This window comes from Notamacropus eugenii, chromosome 1 (genome assembly GCF_028372415.1).
Source record: "Notamacropus eugenii isolate mMacEug1 chromosome 1, mMacEug1.pri_v2, whole genome shotgun sequence".
Lineage (NCBI taxonomy): Eukaryota > Metazoa > Chordata > Mammalia > Diprotodontia > Macropodidae > Notamacropus > Notamacropus eugenii.
In genome coordinates this window covers 337,511,996-337,531,817 of record NC_092872.1, presented here as the reverse complement: position 1 = coordinate 337,531,817, position 19,822 = coordinate 337,511,996, and the positions used below count along the sequence as shown (strand labels likewise).

General features: G+C 37.3%; 1 protein-coding gene across 1 annotated transcript in view; it reads right to left on the bottom strand.

Annotated features, from left to right (window-relative positions):
* TRPC7 (transient receptor potential cation channel subfamily C member 7) overlaps positions 1 to 19,822 on the bottom strand; it is a 260,948-nt gene that overhangs the window by 91,068 nt on the left and 150,058 nt on the right. The window contains exon 5 of the mRNA XM_072628831.1: positions 1,811 to 2,027. Coding sequence (XP_072484932.1) covers positions 1,811 to 2,027 — 217 coding nt within the window. The remainder of the gene's footprint in view (positions 1 to 1,810; positions 2,028 to 19,822) is intronic.

The window sequence follows — 19,822 nt, the reverse complement described above, 5'->3', positions numbered from 1 at the left end:
ACTTTCTGTGGAGTGAAATCAATGCCGTCCTGTATCCAGTCTCAAAAATATGTTACACTTACATATAGACATAAACAATATTTGAATTAAGGGTCCCAGAAGAAACTCTGAGTGTGAGCAAACCAAACCCAAAGGATATGCTTGGGGATAGGGGAGGGTTGCTCCCAAGGTCAAACCTGATCTGCGTAAGTATAGAGAGTTATGCCCACTGCGTCACAGGTTATGAATAACTTCTGTAACTGTGAAAATCAAATAAACTAAGGCAGTTCTGTCTTGGTCATGCCCTCTCCAGACATCAACAAGGAAATCACTAGAGATGGATAACCGGTGTTTTCAGAGTTGAATTTGAACGTGTCTTTCTTATTCCAACCCCAGCACTCCATTCACTTTGCCACAAGGCCTCTCTTATTCTTTGGGTCTTCTATTTCACTATTCCCATACCCAGAGTCTCCTCTCTCACCACATAAGAATGTTTTTCCTTTCCTATAATTGACCATGTACATGTATGCTATAGTGGAATGAGAATGGGATTTGTAGCCAAGAAGACACATGCTGAAATCCAGTGATTAATTTAAACTTTTATGGGCCTCAGTTTTCTGACAAGCAAAATGGGGTAATTGGAATAAATGGCTTCTAAGGCACCTAGTAGCTCTAAAACCTATAATCTTTCCTGCTTCAGGGCCTTTGTTTGTAGAATCATAGACTTAGATGTGGAAGATATTTTAGAGACTTTCGAATCCAACTCCCTCGTTTCACCAATGAGAGAACAAACACAGAGAAGACAATTGATTGCACAGCTGGTAAGTGTCTGATTTAAACCCAAGCCCTTCTGATCCCAAATTCAGTGCCCTAGCTAGCAGAGCAGAGGTAGTAAACATCTGGCCCACAATACTTGCTAGTGTGCCTGGACCATTAAAATGTAATTGGGAAATATTTAATAAAATAAATGAAAACACAATAAAACATAGATAACATTACATTTTAAAACTAAGTCCATGTGTGACCCACAGGGATCATTGCGTATGGATTAGTGGCCCCATTTGTATCTGAGTTTGACACACCTGCAATAGAGCATGCTGTTCTCTCTTAATGACTCTCATCCTGGCTTAGTAACTTCTCAACTCTTCAAACCTATTCAGATCTGTCTAGCACCTGATTCTATTACCAGTTCCCCAGGCACTACATCACTCAGTGAACTGTGTCTCAGGTGCACTCTTGGACCGCTTCCTTTAACATCAGTCATCTTTGACATTAGCCATACATTGCCTGGACATACTATTGACTTTTACACAGGCGTTGTGGTTTTGTTAATTGGCTGCAAGAACATTTTCCTGCCGCAATCAGTCTCTGCCAGATAGTTTAACACTTAACAATAATTTAGCACATTTTAGTGCATTATTTATACACTCAGTGTATAATTGAATACTGCATTATTCTGTTGAGTAATGGTTTCAAATATGTCATCTTTATCCTCTCAAAGAAGTTGAAAGTTACTTGAAGGTAGGGACTTGACATTAATAAATTCTTATCTCATTTGTTTCTGCCAACTCTATTAATAGATAGTCTGGAGCCTGGGAAATATATACATACGCACACACATATATATATATACATATATGTGTTATATAATCTATATGTGCTGTTATCTTTAATATTCATGTTTAGGATGTTCATATTCTAAACTCACTTCCATGGAAAAAGAGAAAGCTGCCTTCTTGCCTTTTCCTTTTGTCTAGTTGAAGAATGCCCCCTGGCAAAGCAGCATGCCCAAGAGTGAAGGTTAGAATAGAAGATGGAGTTGCTTTCTTACCTAAAACCCACTTCATGATAAGCATTTCTGTCCATGAGAACTGGGTGGTTTTTACTCTAAAGATCTGTTTTGGATAATCCGTGTTGGTCTCATTGGGGAGGTTTTTAACGCCTTCAAACCGGTCTGATGCATTCAGAACTAACAATCCCAGGAAGATTGTGAAAGAGACCGCATGGGCCACAAACTTCATGAAAGGGCTCCTCAGGGTCCGTCCTAACTGGAAATAAAATATGAACAAAAAAGATGATTAACTTGGAACTTCCTTTCCCTCTGGCATTTATTTCTTGCACAAAAAACTCAGAAGATAATCCAGTTTGGATAGTGTATTAAAAGCTACATACTGAAAATATATCCCATGACATCTTCCCATGCCCATTTCCAGGTAATAGGATGACATATATTTGACAGGTCTGACCCTTTTCTATTTTAGAAGGCTTTGTAGGATCATTGAGGGAAAGGGCTTTTAAATATCCTTTCCAATCATCTCTATGTGCTAGTAAACAATAATACTGCTTCATTCAATTCTATAGACCTATATTTCCCTAGTCTTCTTACAATAGTATATTTGATAGGATAGACAAAGCCATAATCCTAGTATAGAGACTGGGGTTTGAGGAGATGAATTGGTTAGAGATCTTAAATCTCGAGACTTAAGGTTCCATGTGGGAACAGATTCTAAGACACCCCCCCCCCCCAGGGGTGAGGTGGGCATGAGAGACAGAGAGTCCAAGCCACCTTGAGGCTGCTGTTGAGATGGAGCAGGTCAGGGCCTGATCAAGAGCTTATCTAGGGGTACAGACACAGTTTGGGAATAGAGAAAGTATTTCATATGATAGATTTCTAATTGTTCTAATTATTCTTACTAACTAGGTCCAAAGACTAGTTGTTTCTACCTGTTGACAGAGTTTAAATATTGATAACAACTTCTAAATCTTGGCATCAGGGGTAAATTCCTGATTGCCCTGAATTAGTTGCAGCTGTTGAATTTTTTTGACATCTAGGTACAAAATGTACAATAAGCTATCTTATATTTAGGTGTAATTTGATGATTTAAAAACTCATTTTGCATTGAAATAATATAAAAGATTCCAGACTCTTCTTATATAGAGAACAGGGAGTTTGGGCAGGACTTGAGCTTCCTAATCAGGTAATTTTTACCTTTTGGCAAATGACTAACCTTTTTCCTGGGCCTCCATTTATTCATCTATAGAAGAAGGAGGATGGATTAGATTATTCCTAAGTGACCTTTAAGCTCTCCCATTATAGGATAGCTAAGTGGCACAGTGGATAAAGTGTAGGGGCTGAGGTCAGGAAGACTCCCTGAGTTTAATCTGGCCTCAGACACTTACTAATTGTATGACCAAAGTCACTTAACTTTGTTTGCCTTAATTTCCTCATCTGTAAAATGAGCTGGAGAAGGAAATGGCAAGCCACTTCAATATCTTTATCAAGGAAACCCCAAATGGGGTCATGAAGAGTCAGACAGGACTGAAAAACAGCCCAACAATAACAAAGGACATTGCTGGCTATGAGTGTGTGATGAATCCTTATTAATGGATATGTTGAATGACCTCACTTCATTTGGATTTCCTGGCAATTCTTTCCCAATGAGGCCCAGTTCCAATCTAATCCAGTCCAATGAGCATTTGAGTGCCTACCAATATGTACTAGTCTCTTGGGAATGCCAAGTCCAAGAACAGGAAGCAGGCCTTTTTGGCTGGAACACAAGATGCGTGAAGGGTAGGCTGGAGCCAGATTGTAAAGAGTTTAGTCTATGTCTCTCATTTGTGTGAGCAGATGGAAAAGAACTAGGCCAAGCAGGAAAATATTTCTGAAGCATAGTTGGATGTCCATTGTAGGTGGCTAATAAACATTCCTTGATAAATTGATTAAAGTTCACTTGAAGCATTTACACACTAGGTTTTCTGTATCTCATTCATCCATTCTATAAATTCCTGTTTGGCCTTTAAAGACTTCACACCCTGGCTCCAAACTACCTTTTCAAGATTGTGATAGATTGCTTCCCTTCATGTCTCTATGGTCCAGTCAAACTAGCCTTGTTGCCCTTCCTCCAAAATTCCATTTCTCTCTCCATCCCCACCTCCCACCTCTTAGAATTCCTGGCTTCCTTCAAAGCTCAGCTTGTGTCATTGCCCACATCAGGCCTTTCCTGTTTTCCCAGTTGCTGGTTCCTTCCCTTTTAAATTACTTTGTAAATGCTCTCTGCCTCTCTCTTCCTCCTTAATAGAAATACTTCTTAAGAAAAGGGACCATTTAACTTTTGACTTTGCATCCTCAGCCCCTAAGACAATACCTGACACATGGTATATGTCTAATCAATGGTTATTGATTGATTGGTTCATTCAGACATTCCATTTCACTAGTAAAATATATATTATAGGTGACAGATCATTGGTTTAGAAATGGATCAATAATAGATGTTTCATTAGGTAAAATTCCTCTAATTAAAAGTATGTCCAATATAACATTTATAAAACAGATGGGTTGATAAATGCTATTTTAATATGCTTCAGTATGGTAATTATCTTACTTTAATTACTGTAGCTATTAGTATAACATGATTGATTATAATTAGTATGCTATGGCACTAACCTAAGGAAGTTCCCAAACTAAGAAAAAATATGCTTATTTTCAACTTTCAATTTTACCTGCATTTCAGATCTTGTGTGCAGAAGAACTAGAACTGTCTATAAGACAGGAAGTGTAGGAGTGATTCAGGGAGAAATTCAATTAAATCCTCCTGCCTGGTGTTCTGAGGTCAGGATAACATCTGAAATACCAGCTAAAGAGGTTAATATTTATCAATATTTTTGATTAGAGAAATTAGCATTTACAGGTTGCTTTTGTTCAGTCATTTCAGTTTGTCTGACTCTTCATGGCTTCATTTGGAGTTTTCTTGGCAAAGATATAGAAGTGTTTTGCCATTTCCTTCTCCAGCTCATTTTACAGATAAGGAAACCAAGGCAAACAGAGTTAAAGTAACTTGTTCAGGGTCACACAGCTAGTAAGTATTTGAGGCCAGATTTAAATTCATGAGGATAAGTCTTCCTAACACTAGTCAGCATTTTATCCACTAAGCTGCCTAGCAACCCCAACATTTACATGAGGCAGAAAAGGGAAAGGGTGTCTGTGATTTATTCAATTCTCAGTTTGATAGTTCACTAAAATGAGGAATTGAGAATATTTTATTCAGCAAACAGATATGCACAATTCAAAGTGTTTTAAATGTAAACGTTGACATTATTTATGCAAGATAATACAATTAACATTTATCATTTATTGCCTGTTGAACATTTTGCCAAGTACTAGGGAAGATGAAGCATTTCCACATTTACATAGAGAAGGTTTGAGTACAAAAATTCTTGAGAATCATGGTGAAAATTATTGAAAAAGCACTAACTCTAAAGGAGAATCTCACGTCTGATGTATAATAACTCTGGGACTTTAGGCAAGTCACTTACACTGACCCCAAGTTTATTCATAAAGAAAAGGAGAAGACTGAACTTCATGACCCTTGATGTCTCTTCCAGCTCTGAATATATCATCCTATTCTCCCACTGGGGTCTCACTCTTTCTTGAGGCAGTCTTGTCTAGTCTACCAGTGGACAATATTAATCATTTAGAAGTTCTTCATAATGGGGATAGGATTGGGAGGGAGGTATGGAGTACTGGGTAGAGCAACAGGTTTGAATCAGACCTGAGTTTGAATACTGGCTCATATACCCTTAGCTGCCTAATCCTCGGCTCCTTCATCTATGAAAGGGCAGTAATACTGTCATTGCTATTTACTTACCGTGTTGTTAGGAAGTCATGGCATGTCTTAAAAATTCTAAATAACAGCAGTAGTAGTTATTCTATTAAGCACATATCTATCTCCCTCTCACTTCCACCCTTTGGTTCTTATTTTATTGTTTGGGGACAAACATGATAGGTATGATTAATCCTTCAAATAGTTTAATACACCTACCACATTTCCCCTAAGCCTTCTCCAGGCTAAACATTTATCCTTAGATAGCATGGTTTTGAGGTGCCTGTGTGTTTTCTGGACCAGCTCCAGATTGTCAATGTTCCTCTTAAAATAAAGTGCCCAGAATCATAAGCAGTATTGTTCACCTCTTACCTGTAGCCATCACCACTTCCATTTCCATCCTTCACTTCCACTCCCATGCCCTCACTTGTACGAGTGACCTGAACTTGGAAGTGCACTAAACTGCAATCAGTGATGATGTGAATACAATAGAACAATGCTGGAGTAACTGAGTAGGAAAGAAGAACATTGGCTCTAATTTTTAAGGTTTTCATGTACCCATATTGCCATTGAGAAACATAGTTTTTGGGATTAAAGTTGTTGTTACATCTTTTTTCTTTAGCTTACTGTTTTCCCCCTTATGTTAAATAATGTTGTAAATACTTTTAATTGTATAACAGCTCCTGGCAAAAATTTATAATTTATCCTAGATATCATTTGTTGGACCACCCCAGGCTCAATTTCACATCTGATCTAGCTCTTGGGGATGGAAGCTTTACTCACCACATCTGCCCTGTTTCTCTTCTTAGAATTATAAATGGGTCTGTTTTATAAAACCCAAAGTTGATAAAACTTTGTAAAGGTTAAATGAAGAGTAATCAAAGACTCTCTTCCCTGAACCTTCATAACAGGAAATAAATGCGTATTTGACTCAGGAAAGCAGTAATTGTACTTCAAAATAATACTTTCTTCTGACATCAGGCTACCAGATGAGACAAACTAAAGAGAGGAAGTTGACTGGTAACTGAGCAACTGAGTCCAGACCATCATTACAGCTATTAATAGAAACTGCAGTCTTGGGAAGGTTTAGGAATTGGATTTTCCAGAAACTGAACACAGCTAGAGAAAGTCAAGAGTCCCTGGTTCATCATCTAATTATCCAGCAAAACTGATCTTCCTAAGAAACCATTGAGACAAGACAACTGTCCTACGTACTTGTCACACACTGCTAACAGAAAACAGGGTCAGTGATTGTGAAAATAACAAATAAGGAGGGTCTAGGAGAGGAGAGGTGCCATGAAAACCAATCACAAACCAGATTAAATGTTTTATGCAAAATGACAAAAACATAACACTATGACTAAGAGTCTTGAAAAATTAATAGCTAACAGTAGTATTTGTTATGGGAAGAGATACCATTTCATGGTATAGTAAGAAAAGTGCTAGATGTGGGGGCAGAAGCTCTGCATTTGAATTGCTGATCTACTTCATACTATATGTGTGACCTTGCACAAATTGCTTTATCTTTTTTTCATCTATGAGACAAGTCTTGACAACCTCTAAGTTCCCTTTCAGATCTCCTTTTTAAGAGGGATACTTTTGGGCAAATCACCCTACTTCCTTTGTTCTCCAAAAGAAGAATTATTTTTTGTCTCTCATAAGCACCTATACTCAGTACCTCCTTTTAAAAATTGAACTGAAGTGACAAGCATGAAGGTATTCCTAAAATTCTAGTATTGGGAGACATTTTTCATGTTATCTGTGATAAATCAACCTTCCTGTATTTGGTTCACACATGATGCGCATGTTTGTCTGTCTGTCTATTTTTCCACATACATGAATATTTATTTATTGCTAATATAAACATATACATACACTTACACACACATGCATATCTTACATATAGGATGGTTCTTCAATTTCATTGATATAGAATACTACCTGGTGAGAAAGCTTCCTCTACTAAAGCAGATTACAACGTTTTTGTAGCTTATAGTCTTAAAGGGTAACCTAGGAGAACTTAGAGATTAAGTGACTTGCTCAGAGTTACACTGCCATTATATGTCAGAAGCATAATCTTTCCACAAATGCCTCTTCAGTACTTTGAACCAGGAATTGGTATGCTGTCACTTTTGGATATTAACTGTACTGCCATCACTCAACAAACTTTGAAGTTAACTCCATCTGTATTTATCACCCAGTTAAGACCATTGCTTGGGCAGCTAGGTGGTACGGTGGATAGAGCACTAGTGCAGGAGTCAGGAGAACCTGAGTTCAAATCTCACCTCAGACACTTGACACTTACTAGCTGTGTGACCTTGGGCAAGTCACTTAACCCCAATTGCCTCATCCTGGGTCATCTCCAGTCATTCTGATGAATATCTGGTCACTGGATTCAGATGGCTCTGGAGGAGAAGTGAAGCTGGTGACCTGCACAGCCCTCTCTCACTCAAAACAAAGTCAAGTGCAAGTCATGTCATTATTTCTCTGATGGCATGGTCTTCTTCAGCAACAAAGGACAAACACACAAGACCATTGCTGATATAATTTCTAGACCCCTAGATCATGCTCTCCTTTTTCAAGGATTTTAGGATCTAGCTTGTGGTTTTCCTTTTCACTTCAGATCCTGCCCTCATACTTCGGGTATATAACATATATACCGAGGACCCTTTAAATGCCCCATTTTCCCTATACTTCAACCTTTTCAACTTCCAGAGGAAGTACAACTTCAGTCCAACTTGGCACCCCATAGAGGTTTGTCATACCCTTGATTTCAACATCATCAGTAACCAAGATTTATTATTTTGAATTTTGAAATTTCTTTCTTTAACCATAACCTCTCAACCTTCCATATTTTCTATGCCTCACTCTTAAATCTAATTCTTTATCCTTAGTGCAATCTTTAGCCACTTTATCCCTCTCAAGATTTCTTATCCATCCTCCTTGCTCAGGATTCACTTTTTTCCTTTCAAGGTCTTGAACCTAGAGTAGATTAATTCAGTTCTACTGTATTCTAACTTGACTCTTTTGCCCCAGTCATTCTGGAGATCAGGCTTTGCTGACTCTTTTTCTTGGATCTACCTTCTCTACTCCTGAATTCCACTCGAGTAAGTTGTACAAGAATCCTTGCTCTCTAATTTCAAATAGACTCTTGCTAACTATACAGGAAATCTTTTATTCTTCCTTGAATGATTCCCTATCTCAGTCCCCCAGTAGCTATTTTAAATATTTTTCTGTCTTCTCAAGTCTCTAACCCCAACCACAATCCTCCCCTCCTACTTTACTGAAAAAATTGAGACCATCCATTGTGAGTTCTCTTGTTTACTCTTGGCCACACCTCAAAACCTCTCCTCCTTTGCTCTGGTCTCAGAGGAAGGGGTGGCCAAGGCCAGCCTCTCTGCTTCTCTCTTTGCTTCCATTCCCTCTTGTTTCTTCTGGGAACTCTTCTTTCTCTTGGCTTTAATCTCTCCCTCCATACCAATTCCTTCCCTGCTATGTGTAAATGTTCTCAGATCTAAATCTTGATACTTAATCTCTGACCTTAGTACATTCATACAGGCTGTCTCTCCTTACCTCTGTCTCTCAGAGGTTTGGTCTTCTTTGAAGGCTCAGTTCAGGTACCAGCCTCTGATTCCCTCAGCTCTTAGTGCTTTCTCCCTCCTCCAAATGCCTTCGCCCCTCCCCCCATTCCATTTATTTATTAAATTTATTAAATGCCTCATTAGGTCATAGAGATGACCCTGACTTCTTAAAGTCTCTGTCATCAGTTCATAAACTATGGTAGGTCCTTCTTACTGCAAAATTTTTGAATACATAGTGGTGGATACTACATTTTAGCTGAGCTAATTTTAGAGGTCTTATAACCAATCACCATGTTGCCTGAAGGATAATAAATTTTTTAGGCATAGCAACTCAGAAAAACTGCCTTATAGTCATAGAAATATTACAATCCATGCTGGCGGTAGGAGTAGCCGCACTGACAGAATAATACATCCTTGCAGTTTTGACATATTTAAGGTTTCAAAGCACTTTCTTCACAACAACGCTCTGAGGTGGGTCATGAAAGTTTTATCACCCCCAGTTTACAGATGAAAAAACCAAGCATCACAGAAGGTAAGACCACAAGCACATAATAAATGTGCGAGATGGGATTCCAATCAAGGTTGATTAACTTCAAATTCAAGCTGACTTCAAACTCTTTTGGCTTATACCACATTGTACCACACACAATAATACCAGCTACTCATAGAATATTTTAAGTTTTATAAACTACTTTCTGTAATTAACTTATCCAGTTCTCAATAGACCTGAATGGACTACTGATACTTCTACTGAACTTATTGAAAAGTATGGGCTATTGCCCCATTTTGCAGGAAATGGGGCAACTGACGATCAGAGGGATTTAAATGCCTTCCTTAGAGTTGGAGAACTTGTACGTGTTTGAGGCAGATTTCAAGCCTCTTCCTGATTCCAAATCCAAATGCTTTATTCAATACACCATGCTATATATACATATGTGAACTCCTCTTTTAAATAATTTTAAATCATTTCTGTTCTGGTACAGATGTACATCCCTTCAAAGTGATTCCAATGTGTTATTCACTGGTGGATGGTTTATTTTGGTGGGGGGAGAGGCAGTACTTTGATATTTTCCCAAGTCATTTAACTGCCCCTATGATAGACTAGTAAATCTACTTCAAAGGCATCAGATGAGCTTCTAATGTTCTTTACTGATCTCTCTTAATGAGTCCTGTTACTAGTTTATAAGTAGAGGGAGGGAATAGGGATTGCAGCTTTGATTTCATTATTATGGAGAATTTCCATGTGAGGAAATTCCCTTTACTAATGCAGTTTGCCACTTTTATAATCTACAGTTGCCTAGAGTACTCCAAGGTTAGATGACTTGCCCAAGGACCCCACATTCTGAGGTTTTGTGACTTGTCTAGCATCACACATCCAGCATGTATCAGAGGAGGGACTTCAATCAAGGTCATATTGGCTTTCAGACCACCTCCATCTCCTGTTCCACAGTGCCTCTCACCTATGAAGAAACTATACAAATACATACACATGTATATAAATCATAAATGTATATATGGCTGTGTGTGCACATAATCTCTTTCATTGATTTATATTTTATTCTGGTTAGTGAAGCTCCATTAAGACATAAACAACAAAAAGGTCCCTCAGAAGGACAAGAACACTAAGGTTCCTTGTAGTTCTGACTTCCTAAAGTCATTTGTCCTCAGGTACTGATCTCTGAAAGCTTCACAGTATTCACTTGTTTGAAACTGCTCAGTTTCATTTCTGATGACAAATGGGATTTGGACATGGAAAGGGGGAGGATAGGGAACCCCTGACCATGGAGGCTTTTACCTGTGTTGTTTAGTAGATCAAATCCAATCAAGCACACATACTTTACATCATCTCAGTTTGCCACAGCCAAGGACAGCTCCCCAAGGAGCACCAGGGCCTCAGTACCTTCTCTGCTGGTAAGTCCTATGTTTCTATGCTTTGATATTTCTCCAAGTGAGAATAGCTAAATAACTATACCCACTTCAAAGACAACCGTTTCTAGTCTTTTATAGAACAGTTCTATGACTAACTTTTAAGGGTGATTAATCAACAAAAGATAAGACAGAAGCCAACATCTCCTATGAGGAGGATTTGTTTGGGTACACTTCTTTCCATCTTTGGACCTCAGTTTTTTCATCTGTAAACGGAGGTTGGACTAGATGATTTCTATGGTCCCTTTCAGTTCTATATCTACATTTGGTCCAATGAGAATGATTCCTTTTAGTAACTAATATATATTTCAAAAAATTAGATAACCAAGATTATAAATTTTAATTAAATATTAAGTCAAGTAAAGCAGCATAATAATACACAATAAAAAAATCTTTGGCATTTGATCCCTTTCATAAAGAATAAATAAATCATAAGGAAGTGTGGAAGAAAAAGTCTCTCAGAATGTTAATCTATGAATAAGGACAGAAAGTTGCTTGTTTATGTCACTCTGATTTCCTTTATATTAGGCTACATAATCTGAATGACATAGCTAATGAAGGAAATTAAGCAAAATCAGGCCAATATTATTTACATAGATTTCTTCCATTGTAATGTGATTAAGGATAGATATGCACATGCTCATGTAAAATAATAATAATCATAATAGTTAATATTTATACAGTGCTTTAAAATTAATATATCCTTGAAATCAGAAAGTCTGGGGTTCAAGTCCTGCCTCTGACACAGACTGGTTGTATTACCCAGGGCAAGTCACTTGACTACTTGATGATTTAGGTAACTCTTTTTTTTAATGTCTATCTTATTTTTAAGTAAATTGTACTTCCATCATGTTATTTCCAAAGATATATCCAACTTTACTGTTTCCCTCCCAACTTCCTTCTATTCTGTGCAGTTTATTTAAATATATAATTTATTTATTTTCAGTTCTTAATATTCACTTCCACAAGAATTTAAATTCAAAATTTTTTCCCCATCTCTCCTCAACCCCCACCCCAGGACAGTATGCACCCCATCCACCCCTTCCTCCAGTGTATCCTCCCTTCTGTTACCCACCCTTCTTTTACCCCCCTTCCCCTCTATTTTCCTGTAGAGCAAAATAGATTTCTATACTGCATTGCCTGTATAGCTTAATTTCTAGTCGCATGCTAAAACAATTTTTAACATTCATTCTTAAAGCTTTGAGTTTCATATTCTCTCTCTCCCTCTCCACCCATTCTCACTGAGTAAACAAGCAATTCAGTATAGGTCATACATGTGTAACAATGCAAAGCACTTCCATAATAGTTATGTTGAAAAAGACTAACTACATGTCCCTCTGTCCTATCCTGCCCTTCATTTATTCCATTCTCTCCCTTGACCTGCCCTCCCACAATAGTGTTTGCTTCTGATTATCCCTTTTCCCAGTTAGTAAAGTGCTATAATCTTCCCTCTTCTATCCCCTTCTCCCTTGCCTTCCTGCAGAGTGAAATAGATTTCCATATCCAATTGAGTGTGTGTTATTCCCTCCTTAAACCCAATCCCATGAGAGTAGGGCTCAGTTATTTCCTTTCATCTCTCCTCCCTTCCCCTCCATTGTAAAGCTCTTTCTTCTCTCCTTTATGTGAGATGATTTGCTACATTCTACCTCTCCCTTTCTCTTACTCCTAGTACATTCCATTCAACAGTGAAGTTTACTTTTTAGTTATTCTCTCTTCATATTCAGCTCACCCTGTCCCACTGTCTATGTATAAATAAATAAACAAACAAATATACATATATATATATATATATATATATATATAATGTTCCCTTTAACTACCCTCATCTGAAAAAGGTCTCATGAGTTTCAAATAACATCTTTCCATGTAGAAATGCAAACAGTTCAACTTTAATGAGTTCCTTAAGGCTTCCCTTTCCTGTTTACCTTTTCATGTTTCTCTTGATTCTTGTATTTGAATGTGGAATTTTCTATTCAGCTTTGGTCTTTTCAACAAGAATGCTTGGAAATTCTCTATTTCATAGAAATTCCATTTTCTGCCCTGAAGTATTATACTCAGTTTTCCTGGATAGGTAATTCTTGGTTTTGATCCTACCTCCTTTGACCTCTGGAATATCATATTTCAAGCCCTTCAATCCTTTAATGTAGAAGCTGCTAAATCCTGTGTTATCCTGATTGTATTTCTGGCTGCTTGTAATATTCTTTTTTTAACCTGGGTACTCTGGAATTTTGCTACAATACTCCTAGAAGTTTTCCTTTTGAGATCTGTTTCAGGAGGTGATCAATGATTTCTTTCCATTTTTATTTTGCCCTCTGGGTCTGGAATATCAGGACAGTTTTCTTTGATAATTTCTTGGAAAATAATATATAGGCTCTTTTTTTGATCATGGTTTTCAGATAGACTAATAATTTTTAAATTATCTCTCCTGGATCTATTTTTCAGGTCAGTTGTTTTTTCCAATGAGATATTTCACATTGTCTTCTATTTTTTCATTCTTTTGGTTTTGTTTTGTAATTTCTTGGTTTCTCATAAAGTCATTAGCTTCTATCTGCTCCATTCTAATTTTAAAAGAACTATTTTTTCAGTGAACTTTTGAAAGTTCTCTTCCATTTGGCCAGTTCTGCTTTTTAAAGCATTCTTCTCATTGGCTTTTTGGACCTCTTTTGCCATTTGGGTTAGTTTATTTTTAAAGGTATTAGTTTCTTCAGCATTTTTAAAATCTCTTTTAGCAAGCTGTTGACTCGCTTTTCATGATTTTCTTGCATTGCTCTCATTCCTTTTCCCATTTTTCTTCCACCTCTCTTATTTGATTTTCAAAATCCTTTTTGAGCTCTCCCATGGCCTGAGATCATTGAATATATTTTTTGGAGGTTTTGGATGTAGAAGCCTTGCCTTTGATGTCTTCCTCTGATGGTATACTTTGTTCTTCCTCATTCAAAAGAATGGAAGAAAATACCTTTTCACCAAGAAAGTAACTTTCTACATTCTTATTTTTCTCCCTTTTGGGGTATTTTCCAGCCAGTTACTTGACTTTTGAGACATTTGTCAAATGAAGGGTATATTTTAGGGACCTATAAGTTCTCAGCTCCTCCAAGGTAGCACAATCAAGGGAGAGAAATTTACTCCTCTCTTGGCCTGAGCTGTTTTCTATGAAAAACCATAAAACTTCTTTTCTGCCCAGGATCTGAGAATAGGTTTCCCTCTCCACCATTACCACCAGCTCTACCATACCAGCACTGCTCCTCACCCTAGGACCGCCACTCAGGGCTGAGATCCAGATCAGCTACTTAATTCCCCCAGGGTCTTTAGGCTGAAGGCTTCAAAAGTGGATGCTCCTGCCTAGTGGATGCTGCTGCTGTGGTAACTGCCACCACGTTGGGGCCGGGCCCACACCCCCTCTGACCCAGGTGAAAGAACTTTCTTACTGACCTTTGAAGCTGTTTTTGGCATTTGTGGGTTGAGAAATCTCAGAACCACAGCTGCTACTACCTGTGATTCCATGCCCTGAAGTCTGCTCCAGTCCTGTCTGTGCAGTGCCCTGTGGTCAAGCCTGGACTGTTTTCCACTCTGAACCCAGTGTAATAGACCTTCTCTGTCAGCCTTCCAGGCTGTCTTGGGCTGGAAATTTCTTTCATTCTGTTGGTTTGTAGCTTCTGCTGCTCTAGAATTTGTTTAGAGTATTTTTTACAGGTATTTTATGGGTTATGGGGGGAGAGCTAGAGTATGTCCATCCTTCTGCTCCACCATCTTGGTTTCACCCCCAATTTAACTAACTCTTTAAGACTATAAGTTATAGAGATGGTGTCCATACCCATTAGTAGAAGAAGTTCCCCATTAGGAAGGAAAGAAGTAAAGAAGGAAGGAAGGAAAGAAGGAAGTAAATAAGCATTTGTTAAGATCTACTATGTGTTAAATGCTTTATACATATTTCATTTGATCCTCATAACAATTTGAGTAGATAGATGTTTTTATTATCTCCATTTTACATTTGAGGAAATGGAGGCCAACAGAGGTTAAATGATTTGCCTAGGTCACATAGCTAAGACACAGTATGTATCTGAGGCTGAATGTGAACTCGGATCTTCTGGACACCAACGCCAGTGCTCTATCACCTAGATGAATGCTCCCTGTACTAATGAAATCACAAGTCCAGTCTCTATTCCTTTTTTATATTGTTTTATTTGATCATATGTACCTGGATGTCATTCCACTAAACCCACACCAATAATCAACAAACTTTTTTCTTAAAACAAATAATAATCAATTTAATTTGGGATAAAATGGCAAGCATAAGCATAATATCTCATTTTGTCAGGTTCTATAAGCATAATTTTGATGGTTTGAAAGCTCCTAATGGAGACAGACACTTGACAAGTAAACAAGTTATTGGAATGATAACAGAAAACCTAACATGGACACCATTAACTAATCTGCAGATTGTGGGTTCACACAACATCAGAGCTGGACAGAACCTTAAAGCTTGTCTCATCTTAGCTCATCATTGTAAATGACAGCTAGAGAGGTTAAGCTACTTTTATTCCAGCAGCAAGGTTAAGAAATTTGCAAAGAATTGTTTTCAGTCAATACATGCATATTTTGTCTGATTTTGAGGTTGTTAGCTTTAAGGTTGGATTAGTTTGACTTTCCCTTTAATGGAAAAAATTTTTCCTCTCAATTAGTGATTTCACCAGCAGCTGGTTGGTTCTACAGACTCAGAGGGGACATTTGATAAAAAGTTCAGTTCCACAGTCAACACATAGAACTGGAGAATCAAACAATTTAAGACTGGTAAGCTATGTCCAAGTGTCTTTTAATTCAGTCAATACTCTATGGTATCCTTGACAAGTGGTTGTCTAGCTTTTGCTAGAAGATATCCAAGGATGGGAAACTCATCCCAAGACATTACATTTTTTTGACAGCCCTCATTGTTAGTAAATACTTTCTTAACATCAAACCTCAGTAGATCTTTTTTTGCAACTTCTGCTCATTACATCTAGTTTTGTCTTCTGGAGTCAAACAGAATAAATTTAATCCCCTTTCCATATGATATCCCTTCAAACACTTAAATAAACCTAGAATGTTTTCTCTTATTCCTTTCTCTCCAGCATAAACATGTACAGTTCCTTCAAATAATTTTCATATGTCAGGAACTCAAAGCCTTCTACCATCTTGGTTGTCTTCTTCTGAATACAATTCAGATTATCAATGTTCTTTAACACTGAATGGTTGATGTTCATTGATGGTACCCAGAACTGAACCTAATACTCCATGTAAGATTTTCCAAGGACAGAGCACAGTGGGATTATCCTTCCTCTGTTCCTAAAAGTTACACCTCTCCTAATTCAGCTTATATTGTATTGGCTTTTTTTTGGGCCTTCACCTCATGCTGCTAGCTCCTATTGAGCTTGAGGTCCATACCCAGATCCTTTTCAGATCAACTCCTGTCTGTATTTGTGGAGTTGATTCCTTTGAACCCAAGTATAGGATTTTGCATTTATCCTTATTGAATTGCATTCTATTAGATTCATCTCCACATTCTGGCCTGTCAAGATCCTTTTGGTCCTTACTCCTGCCATCTAGTATGTTAATTATTCTTCTCACTTTTGTGTCACCTGCAAATTTGATGAGCATACATCTATACCTTTATCCAAGACATAGATAAATAGTTAAGTAGTGAAGTAGTTAAGTAGCAAACATCCAAGTGGATGCCTGAGGTACTCCATTAGAGACTTTCTATCAAATTAATATTGAACTATAAACAACTAATTTTTTAATGTAGTCATGGTCCAAAGAGTTTGGGGTCCATCTGACAGCATTATAGCCTAGCCTTTATTTTTTCCAGAAGAATAGTATGAAAAATTTTATATAAGGCTTTGCTAAAATCTAGTTAGCCTATATTCACAGCATCCTCCTCATCTGCTATTTTAGAAATCCTGTCAAAAAAGGAAATTACGGTTTTTTTTTTTTGGAAAGACCAGTTCTTGGTGAAACCAAGCTGGCTCTTCATAATCACAGCTTTCTTTCTGGATGTCCTTAAGGATCCATTAAACATCTCCTTAAGGATCCATTCAGTAATTTTTCCTAGTAATCAGAGACAAACTCATTGTCTTAGAGTTTGTAGGCCCTATTCTCTTCCCTTTTTTGAAAATTGGGGCAACATGTGCCTATCTCCAATTTTTTCATACCTTTCTAATTTCCATGACCTTTTAAATAGAAATGACAGCTCTTTCAGAACCTGAGGAAGCAGCTTATCCAAGCCAGCTGACTTGAATCCTTCAAGAGCAGCTAGATAGCTAGATGTTCTCTTAATATCACCTTCCCTCTCAAGGTCATTGATTGATTCAGTTGTTTTTGTTCTGCTATATTATTCTCATTGTGGGAGGAGGAGATAAGGGGAAAAACAACAAAAAACAAAAATGGGAAAAAACTGTCCTCTTTCTATTGTCACTTATCATCCCATTCAACTCCAAGCAAAAGTTCTATATCTTTTTTGATCCTTCTCTTTCTTTCAATATGATTTTAGAAACCCCTTTTGTTGTCCTTACCTTCCTCTGCAAGCTTCAGATTATTCTGATCTTTAGCATTCCTTACACTTTTTATAGGATTGTGTCACATTTTTTACAGTCATCTTCTGTCACTTGGTCTTGCTTCCATCTTTTAAAAATTTCAGTTAGTTAATGGCTTTCCTGTGAATCTATATCAGGTCCTTAAGAGAAATCCCATATTTTTCTTGTTACTGGAATCTTTCCCCTTTGTCTTTAGACTTTCATTCTTGAGCATCTCCCATCTCTCCTAGGTTGAATTCTTCCCCTTAATAATTTTAGTCCCTGGGATCCTTTCTATCTTTTCTCTCAGGGCCTTGAATTCTGCTTTCCAAAAATCTAGGATGCATGTAAAATGATGGCCTTCCCCCCTCAACTTTTCTATAACAAACTCTGTGATGGAGGGTTCATGTTCCTTGAAGGTTCCATGACAGCAACAATTCCCTCTCTGTTAGTGTGAATTAGATTCAGAATGGAATTTCCTCTTGTTGATTCTTTAACCCTATGAAGAATGAAATTATCACAAAGACAAGGCAAGAAGACATTAGCTATTCTAGAAAACTCCATTAGATTGTAGAATAATTGAAGTCTCCCAATCACTACTATATTTTGTGTCTGGGTCATATTTGAGATCTATTTCCCAAACTTTTTACCTCTTTTAATCTCTTTTTTCCTTTGGTCTAGGTGGTCTGTATTATACTGAAAAAACAAAATCACTTCTGTTCTTTCCTCCTCTTAACTTTACTAAATACACTCCTTCAGTACTTCCCTAGTCTGATTCTGGATTTTCTCACATGACTATATCTTCTTAATATACAAAGATACTTCCCCTCTTACTCCTCACTTTTAACTATCCTTATTCTTTTGACCAATGTGTGCCCATCCATACTATGGTCCAGGACTTTGATATACCAAGTTTACAGAAAGTGTAGAAATAAAGGATATATGGTTTTAGTGACATGATTACAATGAACTTCAGTGCTCCATTTTTGGTCTTTCTGGAAATTTGGGAATTTCAGATATAATTCATAATATTTTTGAAAAATTGAAAGATAATTTAGGAATATCTACATATGTTCAAGATATTTTACATATTTCTCTTTTTTAAGTAAATATTTTATTTAGACCTTTTGTTATTGTTCATTTGTTTTCAGTTGAGTCTGACTGTGAACCCATTGGGGTTTTCTTGGCAAAAGATATGGGAATGGTTTTTCATTTCCTTCTCCAGATCATTTTACAGATGAGGAAGCATAGGCAAACAAGGTTAAGTAACTTACCCAGGGTCACACAGCTACTAAGTGTGTGAGGACAGATGTGAATTCCAGAAAGTGAGTCTTCCTGACTCCAAGCCTGGTGCTGTATCTACAATGCCACTTAGCTCCCCCTATTTATACCTGTTCCACTCTAAAAAAAAGTATGGCTGACAATGTAGCTTTTATTTTACACCTGTAGCGAGTCACTGTTCTGCTCAGTTGTGAATGGAGGAGGTATCCTATATGAAAAATATATATACATATATATTTTTCAGATTTAGAATTAGAAGGGAGTTTAGAAATAATCTAATCCAATCCCAAGTTTATTTACTTTTGATGTGATTTTTTGATGAATAAAATCTCTTTTCTCTCCCTCATTTAACTTTCCCCATTAAAAAAAATAAACACAACCCTTGAAAGCACCATTCAATAGTTAAGTAAAGCATTACCGGGATGTTAGCCATGTCTAAAAAGAATGATTCATTGTGCATCTTGTATTTTTGTTTCAGCATTCCTAAATGCTACTGGTTATCATCAGATGATTGAAGGATCTCTCTCTGGCTTCATAATTGGTCAGACTCTACAAGTCAATATTGGTTTCATAAGGATTACAGATCTAGAGCTGAAAGGAAATCATCTGGTCTAATCCTTTAATTAGAAGGGATGAGGAAGGGGAGGCTCAAAGAGGTAAAATAATTTGTGTAAGGTCACACAGGTAGGCAGGATTCAAACGCAGGTCTTGTGACTCCATGTTTAGCATTCTTTTCTCTGCAACATGATCCTTCCTTCTCTCTCCTTCTAAGTCATATTTTACACAGTCTTGGTCCGTACAACTTTTCTTCCCTTCACTAATTGTAGTCATTTGGAAAACAGAATTCAGTATCCATCTAAAAACACTTTGCTTCTCTCTCTAAACTTCCATTTCAGGGTGGCTAAGTCTA